The sequence below is a fragment of the Oryctolagus cuniculus genome, chromosome 7 (assembly GCF_964237555.1).
Source record: "Oryctolagus cuniculus chromosome 7, mOryCun1.1, whole genome shotgun sequence".
NCBI classification, from domain to species: domain Eukaryota; kingdom Metazoa; phylum Chordata; class Mammalia; order Lagomorpha; family Leporidae; genus Oryctolagus; species Oryctolagus cuniculus.
The window spans coordinates 42632444-42655901 of NC_091438.1; the positions used below are offsets into that span (position 1 = coordinate 42632444).

General features: G+C 58.3%; 2 protein-coding genes across 3 annotated transcripts; one reads left to right on the forward strand and one right to left on the reverse strand.

Moving 5' to 3' along the window:
* Positions 1-2230: 2230 nt before the first annotated feature.
* Positions 2231-5262, reverse strand: LAMTOR2 (late endosomal/lysosomal adaptor, MAPK and MTOR activator 2). Of its 2 annotated transcripts, XM_002715394.4 has the most exons (4): positions 4337-5262; positions 3927-4089; positions 2636-2725; positions 2231-2405 (listed from the first exon to the last, which is right to left on the reverse strand). In XM_002715394.4, exons 1-4 carry the CDS (start codon positions 4402-4404, stop codon positions 2349-2351), a joined length of 378 nt encoding a protein of 125 aa, XP_002715440.1. In that variant the 5' UTR covers positions 4405-5262; the 3' UTR covers positions 2231-2348. The 2 variants fall into 2 exon arrangements, with proteins under 2 accessions (XP_002715440.1, XP_017201289.1); XM_017345800.3 differs by lacking the exon at positions 2636-2725 and having other exon boundaries at positions 4337-5256.
* Positions 5263-5424: 162 nt separating this feature from the next.
* Positions 5425-23107, forward strand: UBQLN4 (ubiquilin 4). The gene is made up of 11 exons (XM_051858570.2): positions 5425-5612; positions 7722-7873; positions 8207-8424; positions 8971-9233; positions 10646-10804; positions 17074-17299; positions 18269-18408; positions 18899-18982; positions 19105-19220; positions 19395-19581; positions 21519-23107. Exons 1-11 carry the CDS (start codon positions 5505-5507, stop codon positions 21669-21671), a joined length of 1806 nt encoding a protein of 601 aa, XP_051714530.1. The 5' UTR covers positions 5425-5504; the 3' UTR covers positions 21672-23107.
* The last annotated feature ends 351 nt before the right edge of the window (positions 23108-23458 follow it).

Consider the following 23458-nt stretch of genomic DNA (forward strand, 5'->3'; position numbering starts at 1 on the left):
AGACAGGTTGGGTGTCTGCTCTCCCTGCTGGGCTCCCGCGCATGCAGCAGAGCCAATGCTAGGGGGGCCAGAGTCGGGGAAGAAGCTTGGACAGGCACAGGATCTTCAAAGGGCTGGATCCACACGGATCTGTGGCGAGGGGGCCAAGCCACCAGGGAGAAATAGGCCCCCCTAGGGCACAGAAAGTCCCTTGGCTTCCTGTTTCTCCTTCAGAACTTCTGGTTGGGGGGTTGCTGGGGGTGCTAGAAGTAGGGCTGTTGCTGGTGTGGGGCCGGGCTGCCAATCACCTGCTGCAAGGCAGAGCTGTGGGAGCTGCACTGCCTCCCTCCCTGGGACAGCCCTGGGCCTGGGCCAGGTGGAGCTGGGCTTGCAACCTCCCTGCTTCCCTACACAGACCTGCTTTAAGGACACTGGGTAGGGGAGACCTAGGGCAGAAAGCGCCTGCTGGGGCAGGACCTGCAGGTGAGGCCTCTGAGAGCCCTCCTAGTTTCTTTCACTCCCTGCACAGGACTGGAGAGACACACACACACACACACACACACACACACACACACCAATGCATCTTGTTGAGGCTGGTGTTTGGTGCACTTGTTAAGTCACTGCTTGGGCTGCCTGCACCCCGTATCAGAGTGCCTGGTCCAGCGTCTTGCTAACAAGCACCCTGGGAGGCAGCAAGTAATAACTCAGGTCCTTGAGTCCCTGCCACCCAAGCTGGGAGAACCTGAGGAGTCCTGAGCTCCCAGCTTTGACCTGACCCAGTCCTGGTTGTTGTGGGCATTTGGGAGTGAACCAGTAGATGGAAGATCTCTCTTTCTCTCTTTCCCCTTCAAATAAAAAAAAAAAAAATTTAAAAGGCATCCTTGGGGCTGGCATTGTGGTGCACTAAGTTAAACAGCCACCTGCAACTCCAGCATCCCAAATGGATGCTTGTTCAAGTCCTGGATGCTCCACTTCTTTTCTTCCTCTTCTTTTTTTTTAAAAGATGTGTTTATTTATTTGAAAGTCAGAGTTACAGAGAGGCAGAGACAGAGAGAGAAAGGTCTTCCAACCACTAGTTCACTCCCCAAATGGCTCCAACAGCCGGAGCTGGGCCCATCCGAAGCCAGGAGCTTGGAGTTTCTTCCAGGTTTCCATGTGGGTACAGGGGCCCAAGGATTTGTGCCATCTTCTACTGCTTCCCCAGGCCATAACAGAAAGTTAGATTGGAAGTGGAGAAGCCAGGTCTCAAACTGGCGCCCATACGGTATGCCGGCACAGCAGGCAGCAGCTTTACCGGCTGCATCACAGCACCGACCCCTACTGCTCCACTTCTTTTTTTTTTTTTTTATTTTTTATTTTTATTTTTTGACAGGCAGAGTGGACAGTGAGAGAGAGAGACAGAGAGAAAGGTCTTCCTTTGCCGTTGGTTCACCCTCCAATGGCCGCCGCGGCCGGCGCGCTGCGGCCGGCGCACCGCGCTGATCCGATGGCAGGAGCCAGGAGCCAGGTGCTTTTCCTGGTCTCCCATGGGGTGCAGGGCCCAAGCACCTGGGCCATCCTCCACTGCACTCCCTGGCCACAGCAGAGAGCTGGCCTGGAAGAGGGGCAACCGGGACAGAATCCGGCGCCCCAACCGGGACTAGAACCCGGTGTGCCGGCGCCGCAAGGCGGAGGATTAGCCTAGTGAGCCGCGGCGCCGGCCTACTGCTCCACTTCTGATCCAGTTTCCTGCTAATGTGCCTGGGAAAGCAGCAGACGATGGCCCAAGTACTTCAGCCCCTGTACTCACATGGGTGACCCGGATGAAGCTCCTGGATTCAGCCTGACCCAGCCTCAGCTGTTGTGGCCACTTAGAGAGTGAACCAGCGAAGGGTAGGTTAGGAGCCATCCTTCCAACCCCAGAAAGAAGAAAAGGCAAGCCCCTCGAAGCCCAGAATGGCCACTGACCTCTCAGGGTCTGATATGCTCTTGTCCAGCCTGTGCCAGGAGCCCACTCCCAACAAGGTTGCCAACCAGGTAGCTAAGAATCTGCTGTGACCTCACCAGGGTAGGTGAGGTCACAGCACTGGAGAGGCCAGGAGAGCTGAGGCACCTCTGCCAAGAACCATTTGGTAGCGGGAGGTCACAGGGAAGGTGCAGGTGGACGCCCATTCTTGCAGAACACAGGACACCCTGTACGTGGCCCCTGCTCCTTCCTGCCTCCTATGATTCTTCCCATCCAAAAAAAAAAAAAAAGCCAAGACACAAGACAGGAGCTGAATTTCATTCTTGAACAACAACAACAACAAATCAAAAACCACAGTCCCGCCCTCCCCCCATGGTCTCTATGATGCTGACCCCATTCTGACCCCAGCTTCCACCAATGTCCATTATGATGCAGCTACTTGGGTCAGGGGCTCCTCCAGGTACTGCACCAAGGCCTGGGCCTGCAAGAGGGGGGGAAGAAGTCAGTGTCGCAGATGCCTGCCACTTGACGGATCCCAGTTCTACTCCCAAGGCCGCCCCTCAACCACTCCCACCTCCCTCCTGCCCACATCAGACACTAATTGAGCTGACGGAAGGACTTGAGAGCGGTGCGGTGCTGTGGGTGGGAGTGGACACAGTGACGGAGCACAACAGCGGGCCCACAGCTGCGGCAGGATGGACATGTACACACCTTGGCCTTGAGCATGCCGAAGCCCACGGTCTCCTTGGCATACATACACAGCAGAAGGTTGGCCACGCGGGTGATGGCTACACGGCCCTCCTGGTAGGGGATATGATGGGATGGGATGTTCTGTTTGACACTCACAGGACCCGCCTTCCCCGAGGGTTCCTGACTTAAAATGTATGTCTCGTCTGGGTTGCAGTCACATTTGAAAGTTACTGCTTTAAATAGCACCAGCTCCAGCTAGGCACCCATAGGAGTCACCTGCTGAGCCAAAATGGCAGTGGTGAGGTCAGGGGGGGCAGGCAGCCAAGTTACAGTGGAGACCCTTCCTGGTGCACGCACCCTTGCAATCTGTTCATTTTGGTTCTGCAAACCTTTACTAGGTGTCCGCTGTGTGCTGGGAACCAGGCACCACAGCCCCTGTCTTTCTGGTCCTATCTCCTGCTACCCTCCCGCGACTCAGGCCAAGCTTGCTGATCCTAGTCCAGGCCCCACTCTGTCACAGGACCTTGGTACTTGCTGCTCTGTCAGAGGGCCACATGACTGGACCCCCACCACCCTCTGTCCTTTGATCAAACATCGCCTTTTCAGTGACACTGGCCCTAACACACGCCCTCCATACCCTCTTACTTCCCTGCTTTGTTTTTCTCCATTGCATTTCATACGGTCCAGACCAGATAGTCTGCTTATTTTAAAACACATGTAAGGTTGTAAGCTCCACCAGGAATGGGGTTTTTGTCTGTCCTGTCTGTATGCCCCCTCTAGTCCTAAAAGTCCTGCAGGACCTAAATGGTCGTCACCTAAGAGATTCAGAGAGGAGCGAAGCAGTCCCTGTTCCCAAGAAAGTCACAGTGTAATGGCCACTTCTCCTGTCCGGGTCTGGAGACTCCGCCATGGCCCTGCAAGTCGGTGGCGCTGGGTGGACACGCTCTGCGTCTGAACAGCTCTCTACGGTGTAGACCCATTCTTTCATTTGATTGTCAACAGTCCCGAGGTGGGGGAGGATGGCTCATCACCTCCTGCTTGGAGATGAGGGAAGTGACTTACCCAAGGTTTCACCACTGCTAAGTGCATGGCAGAGACCAGAACCCAAGTCAGACCTGAGGTCCGGGGCTCCTTCCTCACCACCGCTGGGTGCTCCCGGGCCTGCCTATCGCAAACGCTGCTGCAGGACCAACTCTTAGCAATCTCTCGGAGATTCTGTCCCTGCCCCAACAATCATCCAGGATGGGGGCCAGTTCGCCCCCTGGGAATCCCCTTGGTGGATGGAGGAAGTCTGGCTCCCCTCTCTCCGTACCATGCAGTCCATGAGGATGAATTTAAGGTTGTCTTCGTTAAACGCCTGGTTCCCGTTTCGGTCATAAGCTGCCCAGATGTTACTCGCGATGGCCGCGGTGACCCGGGCGTCCGTGTCTCCATAACCCGAGTAGGCCAGCAGCGATCCCTCGTTATTCAGCAGCCTGGCGAGAGACAAGGATGGGATGTCGACATGCTCAAACGCCTGGGTCCCCGCCCCGACGCCCGTATCACTGGCGCTCCTACGAGGCAAGGGGCTGAGCTGAGCGTGTCCCGGAAGGCGTCCCGAGCCCCCAGCACGCTGGCTTCCCTTTCCAGAGGCGCGCTCTCGGTCAGCTGCGGGTCCCCTCGGCCGCCTCCCTTCCCCGCCCCACTCCGCTGCCGCCGCACGGGTCCACGGCCCGCACTCACAGGGTGCTCTGGACGCCTCCGGTGTTGGCTTGGCTTAGCACCTGGGTCAACGCCTTGGGACGCAGCATGCCAGCGGCTCGTCACCCAGCCTTTAAATCCCAGATCCTCCGAGCGGCGTCCCGCTTAGCCGCGGCCTGCGGCTTCCGGCAGTGCAGCGACCCGCTCGGGAACGCCCTGGGAGTTGTAGTTTTCCGACCCCGTGACAGCTGCTCTGGCCCCACCCCGCTCAGCCGCGGAGGGACTGGGAATCGTAGTTCCTGTGGTCTCGCAAGGCACACTGGGAACTGTAGTTCGCCTCCTCAGCTAGACCACGCGGTCGTGGGGGAAAAGAGCGGGAGTGGAAGGGCAATGTGGCAGGGTTGGGAGGACGTTTAACCCCTTGGCGGAGAGAGGTCATCATGGCCGCTTGGCTACTCACGAAGCGATAATAGTAGTAATAAATCCTCGTATTTGTCGGGCACAGCCTGGGTTACTTCTCAGAGCGGTTTTCTACGTTAGGCACTATTCTGTGGGATGAGGCAAGAGATTCTGTTTTCTTGAAACCGAGGCTGGAACGGTGACGCCGGCAACACCCAGTTCTCGCACCGTACAGAACAGGCCATTCAGGCCGTGGGCATCGGGAGCAACAGGGTCACTCCCTGAGTGGAGGCTTTAAGTGGACGTCCCGCGGGGAGAAAATTCAGACTCCCGGTGGAGCGAGGCCCCAGGCCTGGAAAGGAACTTGCACCGCCCAGGGAAGACCAAGTTATCACAGAAAAAGCGGCCACGCAGAAAGTCCTTTGTCCGGGAGCAGGAGTAACCGCGGAGGGGAGGGGGCGGCCCGGGGTCGCAGGGCACGGCGGCGAGGCTCGGGCCGGGCGGGGGTCTCTCGCAGGCCCCCGCCGTGAAGGACACGCCCTCCGCGCCCAGAGGCCCTCGCCACCCAGGCCGCGTCCCGGCGGCCGGACCCCAGGCCGGGCCCTGGGCGGACCCCGCTGCAGTGGCCCCCCCAGTCCGCCCGGGGCGCTGTGGCTGCGGCGGGTCCGGAGGGGGCGGCGGAGCCGCGGCGAGGGGAGGGGAGAGGGGAGTGTTGGAGGCGCCGAGCCGAGCCGGGCCGGCCGGCGGGCGGGGAGGAGGAGGAGGAGGAGGAGCCGGGCGGGCTGGCGGGCGGCCGGGTGGCGGCGGCGGCATGGCGGAGCCGAGCGGGGCCGAGACGAGGCCCCCCATTCGGGTCACCGTCAAGACCCCCAAGGACAAGGAGGAAATTGTGATCTGCGATCGAGCCTCGGTCAAGGAGGTAGTAGGGCTAGCGGCGGGCGGGGGGGGAGCGGAGAGGGAGTGCGGAGGAGGGGGCTACGAAGAAACGGGGCGGGGGGCCTCCGTGACTGCCTGGCGTCCGGGACGGCCCCGGGGAGGAGGGCGGGGGCCGGCGGGGACTCGCGTGGGCAGGAGAGGCGGATATGGGGCGCCCTGCGCGGGCGGGTCTGGGGGAGTGTGGCGCGTGCTGGGGGGAGCGGGCTTTGCACTGGAGCCGGGGCTGGGGGCGTGGTGGAAGAGTGGGTAAGGGGACACCTTGCGCCGGCCCCCGGGAAGCACCCTGGGGCTGAGGGGAGTGTGCGCCCCTGGAACTGGCCGGGGTTCGAGGCGCCGAGGCGCAGTGGCGGCCCCGGCTAGGTGCTGGACCCGTAGAGCGGGTAGGGGGCAGGCGGAGAGCGCCCGCGTCTCCTGTGTGGCCCGGAGAACGCCCAGAGTCCGCCGAACGCAGGGCGCGGGGTGGGGTGGAGGATGTTCTCTGCCCTAGATCCTTCCTGCTCTTTAAGCCCGAGGTGGTCACACTTGGTTTTCAGCTCTTCTGAGATTTGCACAGTGTGCAGTAGGTGCTCCATAAGGTTTTGTTGAATGAGGGACTCTTGCCTGCGTTCGCCACCCCCCTGTAGTTGCTCCAGAATTTCACATAGGCGGGGCTTCAGGATGGGCCATCTGGTTGGAAGAGAGGGATTTGGAAGCTCCCTTTGCTTATTAGCAAGTGCGCCTTTTCTACTCGGAGTGTGCGTTGGGTTGGGTTGGGCTTTGCAGGGACTGAGAATTGAACTCTCCCAGCAGTATAAAATGACTGAATTCCAGAAGAGGGGTCCCTGCAAAGCTGACTTTGAAAACAGCTGGAATTGAGAGGCAAGAGTGTCTGGTCAAGACCTGAGTTCCAATCTGCCCAGGATGTTACCTAAGCTCCCTGCTCTTCCGTTTTCTGATCTTGAACACGGAGTTAATAATGAAAATACCGGACCATTAACTCGTGCCTGGTTCGTGCTCAGTGGCTGGACCTTGTTGTTGCTGTTGTTGAGAGAGCTGGAAGTCAGGAGAGGCGGGACGCTGGAGCGGGGAGAGGAGAAGGCTGAAGAAGCGCCAGGCCGTAGAAGGAGTTGATGGGGCAGTTGCTCAGTCTGGGGTACAGATAGCTGTGAGGGCTTCCTCGGGTGGGAGACTGGGATGGCGCTGAGAGAGGAGCCTCTGACTGGCTTATCTTCCTGGTTAAGAAAGAAGCTCCCTGGGAGGCAGCAGGCGGCAGCTCAAGTCCTTACCTCTCACATGGGAGACCTGGGTTGAGCTTCTGGCTCCTGGCTTCAGCCTAGCCCAGCCCCTGCTATTGCAAGCACTTGGGGGGTGAACCTGTGGCTGGGAGCTCTGTTTGCTCTGTTTGTCTCTCTCTCTCAAATAAGTAAACAAAACTTAAAGCAGGTAAGACACCTGTTGGGATGTCCACAGTCCATTTTGGAGTGCCTGGCCTGGCTCCATTGCCAATTCCAACTTCCTTCTCATGTGCACCCTGGAAAGCAGCAGGTGCTAACTCAGGTGGCTGGGTCCCTGCCACCCACCTGGGAGACCTGGATTGAGTTTCCAGCTCCCAGCTTCTGCCTGACCCAGCCCTGACTGTTGGGGACATTTGGGGAGTGAACCAGTGGCTGTCTGTCTCTGTCTTTCAAATAAATAAGATAAATAAACTAACGGGGTGGGGGGCTGCTTATCGAAGCTGGAGGGGTGGGGTTGAGACAGCCGAAGGGACTTCCCTTTGAAATCCTTGATGAGGAATCAGGGTTCCTGGTGAGAGGCGGGGGTGGGGGGAGAAATAGAACTCCCATCTGCTAGTTCCGTCCCCAGATGCCCATGACAACTGGGATTGGGCCAAGGCCAGGAGCCAGGAATTCAATCCAGGTTTCCCATCTGGGTGGCAGGAATCAAATTACTTAAGGCAGCCAGGGCCAGCGCCTCACCTCCCCGGGTCTGCATTTGTGGGAAGCTGGGATTGGGAGCCAGAGCCAGGAATGGAATTCAGGTGCTAGGATGGGAGCCACAGCCAGCTAAGCAGTAGGCTGAACGCCTGCCCCGCCCCCGTGGCTCTGGCTCGCAGTTCAAAGAGGAGATCTCCCGGAGGTTCAAGGCCCAGCAGGAGCAGCTCGTCCTGATCTTCGCGGGCAAGATCCTCAAGGATGGAGACACGCTGAACCAGCACGGGATCAAGGACGGGCTCACTGTCCATCTGGTCATCAAGACCCCTCAGAAGTAAGTGAGGAGGGGCGCAGCCCACTCCTGGGGCCCCCCCTTGAGCTGCTTTCTCAGCCATGCCCAACTCTCCCTAGAGGCCCTAAGCCCAGGCCCGGGCAGGGAGCTCCTGGCTGGATGTGGTCTCACCTCCAGGACCAGGGCCGCTGACTTCCCAGAATGCCAGAAGACAGGATCCCCGCTCCCTCCTTCCTTTGCCTGGGTTTGCTGAGCTGCGGCGGCCCCAGCATCCACCTTGCTCAGGGGCTGCTCGGTGTAGCAGGTGACAGCTCACCTCAGCCAGCTCCGGGGAGCTTTGTGGTACCGCTGGGATCCTCCCTTCTCTGTCCTCAGGGCTCAAGATCCAGGCGCTGCCACTGCGTCTTCCCCCTGCACGCCTGACCCCGCCTCAGCGCCCTCCACCACACCTGCTTCACCTGCCACGCCCGCCCAGCCCTCCACCTCGGGCAGTGCCGCCTCGGATGCTGGCAGTGGAAGCCGGAGAAGCAGTGGGGGGGGTCCCTCCCCAGGGGCTGGGGAGGGGCCCCCCAGTGCTACTGCCTCCATACTCTGTAAGCCCCGAGGGAGGAGAGCACAGTCTCGCTGGGGGCTGGGGAGTGGGGAGAGCCAAGAGGAAGGAAAAACGTGGCTCCTGCGCCTGGTCTGATGGGGGACGGGGACTCCTGGACGTAAGGGTCTAGATGTTGCTGCATGAGCCAAGCCGGCAAGGAAGGCAATCTGTGAGGGCTTCCCAGAGGAGGGGAGCGTGGTTAAGCGTAAGGAGTGGAGGGAGAAATGGGCCTGGGCCTGTAGAAACCCTGGGTGAGGAGAGTGGAGACCATGTGAACCGGGGGAAAAGGTGGATCCCACCATAGCCACATGGGGAGCCTTGCGCCCCTCATGCGGCCGGCCATCGCTGGTTGCCTTCTCCCTGCCCAGTTCTGTGCTCGGCTCATGGCTGCTGTCACAGGTCTGGGTCTTTGCCGGCAGCATGTTAGGGCCGGGGCTGTGAGAGTCATTGGAAGAGGAAGGTGTGAGAAGCAGGTGGGCCCATGGATCTGGCTGTGAGCGGAGGGCGGGCTCTTGCCGTAGACCGTGACGCTGCGCCCTCTCCACAGCTGGCTTTGGGGGCATCCTGGGGCTGGGCAGCCTGGGCCTGGGCTCTGCCAACTTCATGGAGCTGCAGCAGCAGATGCAGAGACAGCTCATGTCCAACCCCGAGATGCTGTCCCAGATCATGGAGAACCCGCTGGTGCAGGACATGATGTCCAACCCTGACCTGATGCGTCACATGATCATGGCCAACCCCCAGATGCAGCAGCTGATGGAGCGCAACCCCGAGATCAGCCACATGCTCAACAACCCGGAGCTCATGAGGCAGGTGGGTTCCACGGGGGTGCCCCCCCATTTGTTTGTCTTTCCTTGGCCGCTGGGCTTTGAACCCTGGAGGTACAGTGATGAGAAGACACAGGCCTAACTCTTCAGAGAAAGCTCTTGGTTACTTTTCTCTTAGGCCTCCGAAGGGAAGTGGGGCCGTAAATATGCAGGCGTGTTGCAGTGGGGTCGGTGTTATCCTAGGGAGCGTCCCAGGCTGCCCTGTGAGCAGAGACCAGGGCTCCTGACCCTGCTCTGAGGCTTGGGGGAGGCCTGAGAGAAGGGGTCACCAAGCTGAGACCCAAAGGAAGAAGGAGAGGAAGAGTATGGGGGCCCAAGGGCAGCTCGTGGGAAGGCCTGGGAGTGACAGGTGGCTGGGCTGGCCCAGTGGGGACGGGAGACCCGGGAGGCTGTTGTGGCGTTGGGCTAGGGGAGCTCTGGCCCGTGGTCCAGTCTACCAGGGGCCAGGGATAGAGCACCCAGCAGAGCTGCGGACAGCAGGGTGGGACTTGGCAGAAAGGAACTCGGACACGAGCGAGTGTTCTCAGGTGTTTTGTCCGCCGTCTGGTCACGGGATAGAGACTTAGTGAATGAGAGGACAGGAGTTGCGAGTCCCGTGAGGCTGGCTACAGGTGACTGTCACGGCTTCTTAGGAGAGGTGTGTGGAACAAGTTTGAGAAGGAGGAACGGGAAGGAAGGCTGAGCTGGATGGGGACAAGAACCCTAACCCTAACCCTTATTATAACCAAATGCCCCTGTGGTTGACCCAGCCTTAGTGAATGGGAGCCACTGGCCGCGGAGAAGAAGGGTTCTGTCCTGCCGAAGGCCTGGCCGTGGGGGTTAGAGGGTGACGGTAGCAGTATGCCAGCCCCAATCTTCTCTCCTCGATTTATGATCATTTACCAGGAGTCACAGTAGGGCCTGGATCAGACAGACGGACCTGACCTTGAAAGCTGTCCCCACCCCCACCAGGCCCTGTGTCCTGGGGCAGCACTCAGCCTGTTTGCTCACTTGTCCGATAGGGACAGAGATACCCATCTGGGGTGCTTAGGTGACTTGAATTCCACAGATTCTCAGCCTCTTCCCCTCCCCGCCCCGTCTCTGTTCCTTCTTAACTCAGTCTCCTTGTGCTCCCAGAAACCCAGGGGCTCCCCAGGCCTGAGGGACAGAAGCCACTGCCTTCACCCGACCTGGGATCGTTGCCCTACACTGGAAAGAGCGAGGCACAATACCCGCGGGGAGGCAGCCCAGGTTACAGCAGGGGAAGGAGGCCCAGTGCACACTGCTGGCTGCCACTGTGGGGCAGTTCTGGGCCCTGGGGCCTGGTCCTGACACAGAGCCCGCCCTCAGGGCCTGCCGTGTTCCCAGCTAGGTGCTCCTCTGGTTCCAGGGCCCATGCTGTCTCTCTCCCTTCACCAGACAATGGAACTTGCTCGGAATCCAGCCATGATGCAAGAGATGATGCGGAACCAGGACCGGGCCCTGAGCAACCTCGAGAGCATCCCTGGAGGGTACAATGCCCTCCGCCGCATGTACACGGACATCCAGGAGCCCATGTTCAGTGCTGCCCGGGAACAGGTGGGGCTGGGGGCTGGGCAGCGGGAAGGGCTGTCTGGGTTCAGGGTTCCTTGCCCCCGACCCAGGCATGCCTGGGGTGCAGTAGGCGCCTCCTTCCTTCACCAACCCCGGGAAGGCTGGGCCTGGGCTTGAAGGCAGTTCTCAGTAGCGCGTAGCCAGGAATGGTCCCACTACTTGTCATTGGCTTGGGGGGGGGTGGTGGAACGCAGCAGGGAGCCCTGGGAAAGTGGGTGGGGCACAGTGTCCGAGGGACATGACGTTATTCTGGAAAACTCCTTACTCTAAGGGCTCAAAGGTTACGGGGCAGACCTGGGGTCAAACGGCAACCCTAGTACAGCGTGTCTCAGGTGTGGTCCATGGGTCACCTGCCCCAGGATCACCTGGGGAGCTCGTTAAGAATGACTGAGCTACAGAATGGATCCGTTTCTGAGGTTGGGGCTAGAATGAAGCATGTGAGAGTGTTTTATAAATTCTCTCCCCAGACACAAAAAGTATAGATAAAAATATAACACTGTCTTGTGTCCATATTGCCCTTACGGAGTTGCCATATATAATTGCAGTGCCTTTCTTGTTTTTCTCTTAAAATTTCCATTTACATTAAAGACATACATCGATATATTTCAAAATTGAAACTTTATGCAAAATAAAAGGGTTTTCAAAAAGTATGGGAAGGTATACAAGCTTTAAAAAGTATGCAAAGGGAATCCTTTTTTTTTTTGAAAGGCAGAGCATCAGAGAGGCGGGGTGGGGGGGGGTGGAGAGAGATCTTCCATCTACTGATTCACTGCCCAAATGGCTGCAAAAACCAGGGCTAGGCATAAGCCAGGGGCCAGGAGCTCCATCTGGGTCTCCCATGTGGGTGCAGGGCCCGAGCACTTGGGCCTCCTCCACTGCCTTCCCAGGTGTGTTAGCAGGGAAGCGGAGCAGCCGGACTCTGATGGGGATAACTGTTCACAGGCAGTGACGGCGCTCGCTGTACCTTGACACCAGCCCCACGGGGGGGATCCTTCCACTTCTGTCTTCTAGCCACCTCCTTCCTTCCCCAACAGTGACCAGCGTGCGTGTTTTATATGTTTTCCTGGACATACACAGTATTTGTAAATGAGACTTTAAGTAGAGTTGTAGCCTCCATCTACCCCTCCCCATCCTGTCCTCTGTCGAGGTGACCACTTCCCTGAAGTTGGTATGAGGAGACTTCCAGAAGCTCATGGAAAAATGGAATTAAAAGATACGCGTCAGGGCGGGCACTTAGCCTAGCATTTAAGGTGCCCACATTGCGCACCAGGAACCGTGTTTAATCCCTGGCTCTGGCTCCCGACTCCAGCTTCCTGCTAAGGTACATCCTGGGAGGCAGCAGTGATGGCTGAAGCTGTTGGGTCCCTGCCACTCGGGTGGGAGACCGGGATTGAGTTCCTGGCTCCCAGCTTCTGCCCACCCCAGCCCTGGCCACTGTAGATGTTTGAGGAATAAAACAATGAGGTAAGGGCTGTGTGTGTGTGTGCGTGTGTGTGTGTGTTTCTATTGCCACCTCTCAAACAGTTTAAAGGATGAGTTTCTTTTGGTGCAAAAATTTCAAATCTATGCATAGTTTTTTTTTTTCCCCTAATGCACATTTTGCATAATCCAAATTTTAGAAGGGTGTTGGGTATCTGGTCCAGTGGAGTAAGCCACCACCTGGGACACCACTTCCCATAGCAGAGTGCCTGGAATCAAGTCCCACTCCTACTTCTGCTTCTGCGCCGGCCTTCTCTTAATGCATCTGGGAGGCAGCAGATTATGGCTCCAGTTGAGTCCCTGCCACCCGACGGAGCTCCTTGGCTGACTGCTGTGGGCATTTGGGGAGTGAACCAGAAGCAAGAGAGAGAACGCCCATCTGTTGGCTCACTCCTCCAATGCCCACAACAGCCAGGTGGACAAAGCCAGAGAGCCAGCAGCAGGGAACTTAATCTGGGGTTTGCATGTGGTGGCAGGGACCCAGCCCCTTGCACCATCAGCACTGACTTCCGGGGTGTGCGCTGGCAGGAAGCTGGAGTCAGGTCCGAACCTCGGGCACTCCAGTATGGGGTACAAGTGCTACCGCAAACTTGTCTGGTTGTTTCTGTACTTTATGTGTAAGATTGACTTACTTGTTTGAAAGGCAGAGTGACAGAGAGAAGGGGAGAGACAGACAGATCTTCCATTAGCTGGTTCATTCCTTAGATGCCTGGGAAAGCTGGGGCTGGGCCAGGTCAAAGCCAGGAGCCAGGAGCTCCATTCAGGTCTCCCACATGGGTGGTAGGGACCCAAGTACTAAGACCATCACCTGCTGCCTCCCTAGGCACATTAGCCGGGGCTGGATTGCAAACGGAGGAGCTGGGAGTTGGAGCACTGCTCATATGGAGAACAGCGTAATGGCAGGAAATCACACCTAGGAATGTACAGCTCGATGAATTAACAGCCAGTGCCCCCGTGTGGGGTGAGTGTTCCCCTTTTTCCTTGTGGAAAGAAACACACAGTGTATGCCAGGGGCCTGTGCTTCCTGGCTGTGTACTGCCCAGCGCGGAGTGCCACAGATGAGTGTCTGTCCCCTGCCCTGCTTGTCAGTCCCTACAGTAAGCCATGTTGTCTTCGTGGAGTCTTGCTCTGTGGCAGAGTGAATCCCTCGCCTTAGCTTCAACATCGTCTTGGTTGTTCTTGGCATTGCTCTTTCAGATTTTAGAGACTGCTTGTCGGGATTGGTTATGAATTTTCAAAGGAATTTATTTATTTAAAATTTTATTTGGGTACTGCATGCTTCTGGTTTCAAAACAAAACAAAACCCATCAAACAGGGACTGGTGTGGTGGTTTAGCAGCTTAGGCCTTCACTTGTGATATGGGTTCCAGTCTAGCTCCCTGCTAATGTGCCTAGGGCAGCACACAGTGGAAGATGGCCCAAGTGCTTGGGCCCCTGCTACCCATATGGGAACCCTGGATGAAGTTCTCAGTTCCTGGCTTCAGCCTGGCCCAGCTCTCACCATTGTAGCTATTTGGGGAGTGAACCAGCGGATGGAAGATCTCTTTCTCTGTCTTTCCCTATCTCTCTGCCTTTAAAATAAATCTAAAAAAAGGCCGGCGCCGTGGCTCAATAGGTTAATCCTCCACCTTGCGGCGCCGGCACACCGGGTTCTAGTCCCGGTCGGGGCGCCGGATTCTGTCCCGGTTGCCCAGTGGATGGAAGACCTGTCTCTGTCTCTCCCTCTCTCTAACTCTACCTCTCAAATAAAGAAATAAATAAAATCGGCCGGCGCCACAGCTCACTAGGCTAATCCTCCGCCTAGTGGTGCCGGCACACTGGGTTCTAGTCCCGGTCGGGGCGCCGGATTCTGTCCCGGTTGCCCCTCTTCCAGGCCAGCCCTCTGCTGTGGCCAGGGAGTGCAGTGGAGGATGGCCCAGGTGCTTGGGCCCTGCACCCCATGGGAGACCAGGAAAAGCACCTGGCTCCTGGCTCCTGCCGTCGGATCAGCGCGGTGCGCCGGCTGCAGCGGCGGCCTATGGAGGGTGAACCAACAGCAAAAGGAAGACCTTTCTCTCTCTGTCTCTCTCTCTCACTGTCCACTCTGCCTGTCAAAAATAAAAAAAAAAAAAAAAAAAAAAAAAAAAAAACCTTGAGAAAGGTTTGTAACAAGAACCCCAGCTAATTCTGATGCACACGAAGGTGTAAGAACCACTGGTTCGTGAAAAGAACGTGGCATTTGGCACCAGTGGACCTGGTTGAAATACCTGCTCCATCATTTTCTAGTGGTATGATTTTAAAAGAATTAAGTAACCCATCCGAGTCTTAGCTTCCTCATTCTCAAAATGTTGGTAGTGTAGCATAGAGGGGCTTGTAGTCTTTGCGATCTCAGGACACCCCCCCCCCCAAACACACACTTTGTTTTTAATTAATTTTGTTACTTGAAAGGCGGAATGACAGAGATCTTCTGTCTGCTGGTTCACTCCCCAGATGGTCACAACAGCCAGGGTTAGGCCAGGTTGAAGCCAAGAACCAGGAAGTCCATCATGGTCTACCACGTGGATGGCCCGGGTCCAAGCCCTTGGGCCGTCTTCTGCTGCCTTCCCAGGCACATTAGCAGGAAGCTGGATTGGAAGTAGAATAGCTGAAGCTTAAACCAGTGCTCTGATATGGGATCCTGACTTCGCAAGTGGTGGCTTAATTCACTGCACCACAACAGGAGACCCTCAGGACTCCTTTATATTCTTTAAAGCTGTGGATGGTGGCCAGCATTGTGGCATAGCAGGTTAAGCCTTTGCCTGGCACCCCAGCATCCCATATGGGTGCCAGTTCTAGTCCTGGCTGCTCCACTTCTGATCCAACTCCCTGCTATTGCTCCTGGGAAAGCAGCAGAAGATGACCCAAGTGCTTGGGGCCCTGCACCCAAGTGGGAGATCCAGAAGAAGCTCTGGACTCCTGACTCTGGCCTGGCTCAGCCCCAGCCGTCGTGCCCATTTGGGGAGTGAACCAGTAGATGGGAGTGCGCTCTCTCTCTCTCTCTCTCCCCCCTCCCTCCCTCCTTCTCTCTCCCTCTCCTCTCTCTGAAATTCTGCCTTTCAAATAAATAAAAAATAAATCTTAAAAAAAGTTGTGGATGACCCTAAAAAGCTTTTGATTTTGTGGGTTTTATCTATTGATATTCACAATATCAGAAATTAAAATGGAGGAATTTAAAGAAATATTTAAATCACTTAAAAACAATAATCCATTACAAATTAACAAATACAATTCTTTTGGAAGATAACTTTACCCTTCAAAGCAAACCAAACTTTACAGGGGAGAATGGCCTTGTTTTGCATTTTTGCAGTGGGCAGCTGGTGCCTCAGGTCCGTACTCGGTCCACTGCGGCGTCACACGTTACTGTAACCTTTGGAACCTCCCCTCCCACTGTGTCCTCGTGAGAGAACATGGGTGAGAAAGGCCAACTAGCATCTTAGAATTAGGGATGCAGTTGTAAACCTCCGGGTGTCCCAGGACCACACTCTGAGAACCAGTGCATTGGAGAGGTTTTATCCACGTTAGATGAAATGAGTCAGGCGCATAGTGGGTGCTCAATACATGCTGGCCCTTATCACTAAAGGTGGTTCAAGAGCAGAACTTTAGCCCTTAGGGTGTACCTGGAAGAAGAGGGCCCAGAAGCATGTTCCCAGAGCAGGAAATGAGACTGAGCGTGGTGCTCAGCCCCTGGCCTGGAGCCTGTTATCTGAACACACATCTGGCAAGCCAGGCAGGCAGCCTCAGCGCAGAGGAGGCAAGCCCATGCCAGCTCTGGCCCCTTGGCCCCCTTTGAATAAACAGGAAACGTGACTGGGCATGAGACCTTACGATGTCGAGGAGCTGAGGCCGCCCTCACCTTTCCTGCCTGGGTCAGAACCACTGGCAGCTCCCCTGGGAGTGGCTCCGGGCCCTGAGAGATGTGAGCAAGGGGATGAGGCCTGGGACAGAGCTCTGTGCTGGCTCTGACTCCAGAGGGCGCTGGTTCAGGAGTTGTGGCTAGGCAGCACCATCCGACAGATGCAGACCGGAGGTGGCCCTGGGGGTCTCAGCGAGGAGCCTGGTGTAGGGGGTACAGGGGAAGCCAAGGCTTGTGCAGCTGAAGCAGCCCTTGTGAGCCCTTGTGGGCTTGGGTAGGGGGAAGGGGAAGACCTTGGGTGGCATACCCAGCTGGAGGTGTGCTCCACTAGGGGGCACTGTTGCAGCGTTCCGGGAGAGAAGAGAATGACACTTCTGGGACCTGGGCGTGACAAGCAGAGGGTTCAGGGACATTGGGGTTGGACCGAGGTGGCTCGGGGAGGCAAGTGGAGGCAGATCAGGGGTGAAGTAGAGAGCCAGGTCGGGGAGCCCGCTCCCATCAAGCTGGAAGTGACTTATTGGGCACCTACTAGTGTCAGGCTGAGGGTGCAAAGATAAACCCTTGAGAACTGTGGGAAGCAAGTCTCCCCCACACCACGGGAAGGGCATGCAGAGTGCTGGGGGCCACAGGAGGCGTCTAGAGACCAGGGAGTTAGAGCCAGCGGGGGAGTGTCCGGTTTCCCGAGGGTTCGCCCATGCAGTCAGTGATCCTCGGGCAGCTCCCGGCATGCAAGGCGAGCGAGTGGGGAGCTGGCAGTGGTGAGGGCGGATACCAGCCAGGACTTCCAGGCCATAGATCTGTGCCTTTCCTGAGGGAGGGAAGCTGTTAGGTGAGAGGAGAAGAAGGGCCTGGCCCTTGTCCTGCTTTGTTTGCGTCCCTAACCCAAAACCTTTCCCTCCTCCCAGTTTGGCAACAACCCCTTCTCTTCCCTGGCCGGGAACTCCGACAGCTCGTCCTCCCAGCCTCTGCGGACTGAGAATCGAGAGCCCCTCCCTAACCCCTGGAGCCCCTCGCCCCCCACCTCCCAGGCCCCCGGGTCCGGTGGGGAGGGCAGCGGAGGATCGGGGACCAGCCAGGTGCACCCGACAGTCTCGAACCCCTTTGGGATCAATGCGGCTAGCCTGGGGTCAGGTATGTCATGTGGTGGAAGGAGCTTAGTGGGGTCTCCAGGGCAGCCCTGTGCCCCAGGACTGATGGGGGTACACACTGCTGCAGGATATTGAAGGCAGAGGTGAGACTGTGTGGGAGCTACTGAGAGGGCTCTGCAGCCTGGGGGTGTGGCCCACGCAGAGGGGAGGGTTGGCTCTGGCCATGTCCTGATACCCCCGAAAATGACCCAAGTAGTGACTGCTGAGTGAACCAGGCCCTGCCTCCCAAGCTCCATCCATACCTTTGGTTCTGGCCAGTGTAGTGGGTCAGACTGGAGGGTACAGGCTGGAGAAGAGTCAGGCAGACCTGCAGACTGGCACATGTGAGGCTGGGGGAGAGGGACACGCAGGGCTGCCAGGTACAGAAGTGCAGGTTGTGCACTGCACACCCCTGGGGAGGATGCGCCATTCATCTGGCTGAAGACCGTGCATGTAGCCCGGAGAGTATCTCTGGTCAATACCCTGAATTCTCTGTTTGCTTCTGTTTCCTTATTTATGAAATAAGGACTGGAAATTTGATTGTGGCTTTAACATTGGGCTCTGGAGCTTCCCTGGGATGGGAGAGAACCAAATGGGAGAGACTCCAGGCTTCGCGTGCCAGCTCCAGCCAGACCGTTGGCATACATGGCTTCTGAGTGAGAGGGTCCCTGCCGCTAACACGAGTCTGAAGCCCGTGGGCCTGGGGGTGTGGTTAATCAGCCTCTAGCCCAGGCATCCTCTGGGCTTGTGGCAGGAGTAGTCCAGGGGCCCGGGTCCAGCCACTTTCTACCCGGCCTTTCCTGGACGGAGTAGACAGGAGCGGGGCCAGGGCAGGGCAGGCTAGGATGATCTCAGAGCCATGCCACACCACGTGGGGGCCCGTTTGTCATTGCCTTTTTGTGACCTCTGGGTCTCCGAGGTTTCCATCTGGACTCCTTCCCCTGTTGTGTTCTGTGCGCCCTCCTCGTGCCAGGGATGTTCAACAGCCCGGAGATGCAGGCCCTGCTGCAGCAGATCTCCGAGAACCCCCAGCTGATGCACACGGTGATCTCGGCCCCCTACATGCGCAGTATGATGCAGACGCTGGCCCAGAACCCCGACTTTGCCGCCCAGGTATCAGGCTGGCGCGGGGGCAGGGTGGGCAGGCACGGAGCTGAGTTCTCTCTGGGCCGGGGCAGGACGCTCTTGGGATGGAGCCAAACCCCCTGGGTCTGTCTCCCAAGCTCCCTAGCCGACGTGTTCCATAACAGGGCCCCCCACTTCGTCACCTGAAGAGGGGTGAGCTTGGTAGTTCCCAGCTCCCAGAACTGTGAGAATCAGACGAGTTAATACGTGGCAAGTGCGGGGCGGCTGGTGTGGCACAGTCACGGTCACGACCGCTCTTGTCCCTGTCATCGTCAGCCTGCCTCCTGGTACTCTCCCGTGCCCAGGGTATAGTTCCATGTCCTCTTCCTGTCCCACTTAGGCCTCTGGGATACGTTGAGGTCCTTGGGAAAAGCTGGCCAGATTTGCTGCAATGGTCTGGGGTGCTGGGGAGTCTGAGGCTGTGGGGGATTCTTAGGGCGCGAAGGCCAGGCCTCCCCCGCCACTCTCGCCCTGGCAGATGATGGTGAACGTGCCGCTCTTTGCGGGGAACCCCCAGCTGCAGGAGCAGCTCCGCCTGCAGCTGCCCGTCTTCCTGCAGCAGGTGAGCGAGCGCCTGCAGGGGTGGAGGTGGAGGGCAAGGGGTGGCGCCTGAAGGTAGGGGCAGAGCTTGGCTTCAGGCTGCCACCTCCTCTCCTTCGCCTTTCTCTGCTTGCGTCCCACCAGATGCAGAACCCGGAGTCGCTGTCCATCCTCACCAACCCCCGCGCCATGCAGGCCTTGCTGCAGATCCAGCAGGGGCTGCAGACCTTGCAGACCGAGGCCCCCGGGCTGGTACCCAGGTGAGGCAGGGGGCAGGCAAGCAGCGGGGCCGGCTCCTCCTCCCCTGCAGCCGCCCTCTCTGCCGCTCGCGCAGCCTCCGTGTCCCGAGGCTCTGCTTTGCTGTCCCCTCCACCTGCGTTTCCTCCTGGCTCTCGTGAACGCCACCTCCCATTCTTGGGCCCTCCTGCCTGCAGCCTTGGCTCCTTCGGGATGTCCCGGACGGCAGCACCTGCCGCGGGCAGCAACGCCGGGACCGCGCCTGAGGCCCCCACCTCCTCGCCTGCCCCGCCGGCCACGTCTTCTCCAACGGGGGCTTCCAGTGCCCAGCAGCAGCTCATGCAGCAGATGATCCAGCTCTTGGCAGGAAGTGGAAACTCACAGGTGCACAGGGGCCGTGGGGGTTGGTGCAGGCGTTGAGTGGTGTGGGGGTGGGCAGCAGGGCAGCTTTGGGGTCAGCCAGACCTGCCGTTAGGTCCTGCTCTGCTGCATACTAGCCCAGGCTGGGGATGGATCCTCTGTGTGTCCACGGCGGGCCGAGGGAGGGGACGGGAACAGCACCTCCCACAGGTGGGTACAGCAGGGGCTCACTGTCATCTTCCTCACGACAACCCGGGGGAGGCTGCTGTTTTTCTGTTACTGTCTGCTCGCCAGTGCGGAGGACAGAGGCCCCGGGGGTTGCGTGTCTTGCTCATTTCCATAGCTAGTAGGCCAGGGAGCCAAGACACACCCAGGCCTTGTAGCTCCGGAATCCACACCGTGGCCACCGTGTCACCGCGGCTCCTGCTGTCAGAGGACTCAGGCAGCCTGCCCCTCTGAGACTGCAGAGAAGGCTGCTGGGAGGTGGGCTGGCGGGAGCCCTGAGCCACAAACTTGAGGCCAGGGGCTTGTACCAGGAGGAAGAGTGACGACCTTGGTGGGCCTCCCCGCTCTCCGCTGGCCTCCATGTCTCATCTGTGTGTAGCCGGCTCTGTGGGAGGCAGGGCGAGGCCCGATCCCGGGTGAGTTCCGAGGACAGCAGTGAGACGCCATGTGCAGCGGCTGGCAGAGGCTTTTGTCGGCAGTCAGGGGGCCGTGGCAGCTGAGCGCTGTGACCGGGGCGAGTCCTTCCTCTCCCTAGGTGACAACTGACTTATCTACCCCGGTGGACTGTGACTGCTCCTGCTGGCTCTCAGAGGCTTTTTTATTTTTTTTTTTAAGATTGATTTATTTATTTGAAAGTTATATAGAGAGAGATCTCGCACATGCTGGTTCACTCCCCAAATGGCTGCAACAGTCGGGACTGGGCCAGGCTGAAGCCAGGAGCCAGGAACTGAACTCCATTCGGGTCCTCCACGTGGGTGGCAGGGGCCCAGGGTCTTCGGCCATGTTCTGCTGCTTTCCACGGCTCATTAGCAGGGAGCTGGATCGGAAGCAGAGCAGCCGGGACTTGAACCAGGGCACATGAGGGATGCCAGCATTGCAAGTGGTGGCTTAATCCCCTGTGCCACAACACCAGCCCCTCGTGGTGTCTTTTGTTCATGATCTAAGCGAGTGCTTCCAAAAAACATTTCCAGGAGGTACCCATCGGTGTGTCAAAAATGGAAAACCTTCCCTTATGTAAGTCCCTGTGCTCACTGATCAGCTAAACACAATGAAGCAGCTTTTACTTTCCTCGGCCTCAACCGTGACCATGGCCGCGTCCCCGAAGGGTTATTTTAGCATGCGTCTTGTTTGAGCCCAGAGCATTTGGCTTTGGGAACGCCGGCTGACATCTCCCGAGTGTCCATGGGGAACAGTTAGGAAAATGAGCTGGTGCAGGCCTATCAGTTAACTTTGAAAAAAAAATTTTTTTCTAAGATTTATTTTATTTATTTGGAAGGCAGACTGACAGGGAGAGACAGAGAGGGAAAGAGATCTTCCACTCACTCACTGGTTTGCTCTCTAAATGACCACAACAGCCGGAGTTGGGCCAGGCTGAAGCCAGGAGCCTGGAACTCCATGTGGGTCTCCCATGTGGATGGCTGGGGCCCAGGTACTCGGACCGTCCTCCACTGCTTTCCCAGGAGCATTAGCAGGGAACCAGATGGGCAGCAGAGCAGCCAGGACTCAGCACCGGCCCGCTGTGTGGGATGCCCGCGTCACAGGCGGCGGCTTCCCCGTGAGCTGTCAAGGCCCTTCCCCACGTTGTTATTCCCGTTCTGCTGCCTTGGGACCTGGACTCCTCCACTCCCACCCCACCCCGCGCCCCTGGCTGACTCAGAGGACTTAGAGACCTGCTGGTCTTAAAGACCCTTTGGGGCTGGTCCTGTGCCCCCTTCACAAGGCCCTGTCTCCTCCAGGTACAGACGCCAGAGGTGAGGTTTCAGCAGCAACTGGAGCAGCTCAACTCCATGGGCTTCATCAACCGGGAAGCCAACCTGCAGGCGCTGATCGCCACCGGAGGGGACATCAACGCGGCCATCGAGAGGCTCCTGGGGTCCCAGCTCTCCTAATCCCCCAGCCCTGCCTCCACGCCGGCGTCCGGGTCTCTGTCCTCCCCGCCCCCTGCAGCTTGTCCCCTCTTCTTCTCCCCTGTCCTCTGCAGACAGCAGGGCGACTTTGGAGGCAGGGGCCCCAACCCCGTAGCTCTGTCTCCACCTCCAGCAGAGCCGTTGAGAGCGTCTCCCAGTGGGGCCGATCGGCCCTACCTCTTACCCCACACCGACTTCTGTGGCCTGCCACCTTCTCCAGAGGCGCGGAGGCGAGGAGGACCCGACCCCCTGGTGCACGGGAACAGTCTTCCATCAGTCCCTCTGGGGTCTGCCTTGTCTCACGTTCACTCGCTCTCTTCCCCCCCGCTCCGCCCCGCCTCTCCCAGCCAGTGCTAGAATCTCCCTCTGAAGGCGAGAGCCGGCCAGCTGGGCCGTGACTCTCCTCCTCCACCCCATCCCAGTCACTTCCTCACCCGGCACTTTCATGGGCTCCACTGGGCCTCCAGGGAGGCGAGGAGCATGCCTGGTCTCCCTGTCTGAAGGGGGAGACCAGATGGAGCCCTCTTGGACCAGACAGTCCAAGCCCTCCCAAGCTCTGCAGCGGTCCCTTAGAGACTGGCGGAGCAGGGGATGAGGGCTTTGGTTTTTGGAGGAAGGGAATGGGCACCGCCTGTGGAGGGCTGCAAGCTGGAATGCGCGTGGAGGAGGAGACGCAGTGAGAGCGGTGGCTAGGAGGTCAGGCCTGCGCCTGGCAGGAAGGCAGGGGAGGTGCTGTTGGGGTTTGAATGGAAAGTGGGGTTCCTGAAGCTCAGCAGTGAGACGAAAGGGGTAGGATGGGTTCCATTTCCCCAAACACGTCACACACACACACACTTCCACGAACCCAGCACCTGCTCCTGTCCACACCCCACACACAGTGACGGGGATTGCAGTCTCAGAGGGCTGCTTTGTTGGCTTCTGGTTCGGAGCTCTGTCCCAGAGAGAAGTGTGCGAGAGGGCCAGGCTACCTGCAGGAACGCCAGGTCCCTTGGGCTCTGGGTGTTGGGAAACCCAAAGGTAGTATACGGGCCCCTCCTGGAGCTGTCGGGGCTGTGCCCAGCACCCTACCACCCCCACTGTTTGAGAGGCGAAGTGGAGGGGTACCCCCTCCCAAGCCACTGGCCTTTGGCATCTGGGTCCCCGCCCTTTGAGTTCCGCACTGTTTCTCTCCAGGCGGGAAAGCTGTATTTGAGGAAGGAGTGGGGAGGGTGGCGGCGATGCCTTGGAGCTGGAATTGGACATTTCTCTACTGCGGCACAGCCAGGGCTCCTGCCACCTCCCGCTCGGCACGCCCCATGGCTGAGAACGTGGAGGCGAGAGGGAACCAGACTCGGCTCCAAGTGGGAAAGGGGCAGCCCGCTTTCCCTGCCTGCCCCCACACTGGACTTTGTAAATAAATGGTGTGGTCTTTGTTGTGAGTGGGCCTTGCTGTTTGTTTTCTGCTCTAGAGGACCTGAGGGTGGACCGCTTTCTGCCGTGACGGCGCCAGTGGGGACCTGGAAGACTGGCGTGGGGTGCAGCCATGTGGGTGTAAAAATCAGCGAAGGCTTAGGGGTGTCGGGGATGCGTGGGTAGGGGTGGGGAGCGCCGACTGCTCCCATTCCCTGTGGCTAGGCCATCTCCTGCCAGGTCTCGCTTCTCTGGGGGTCAGGATGGGGAGTATAGGGACGAAGGCTGGGCCATTTCCTCTACCCTCTAACCATTTGGCTAGACTGCCCTCTTTTCCCTCAAAAGCGTAAAATAAAGCAAACCCTTGCGGGGGCTGGTGT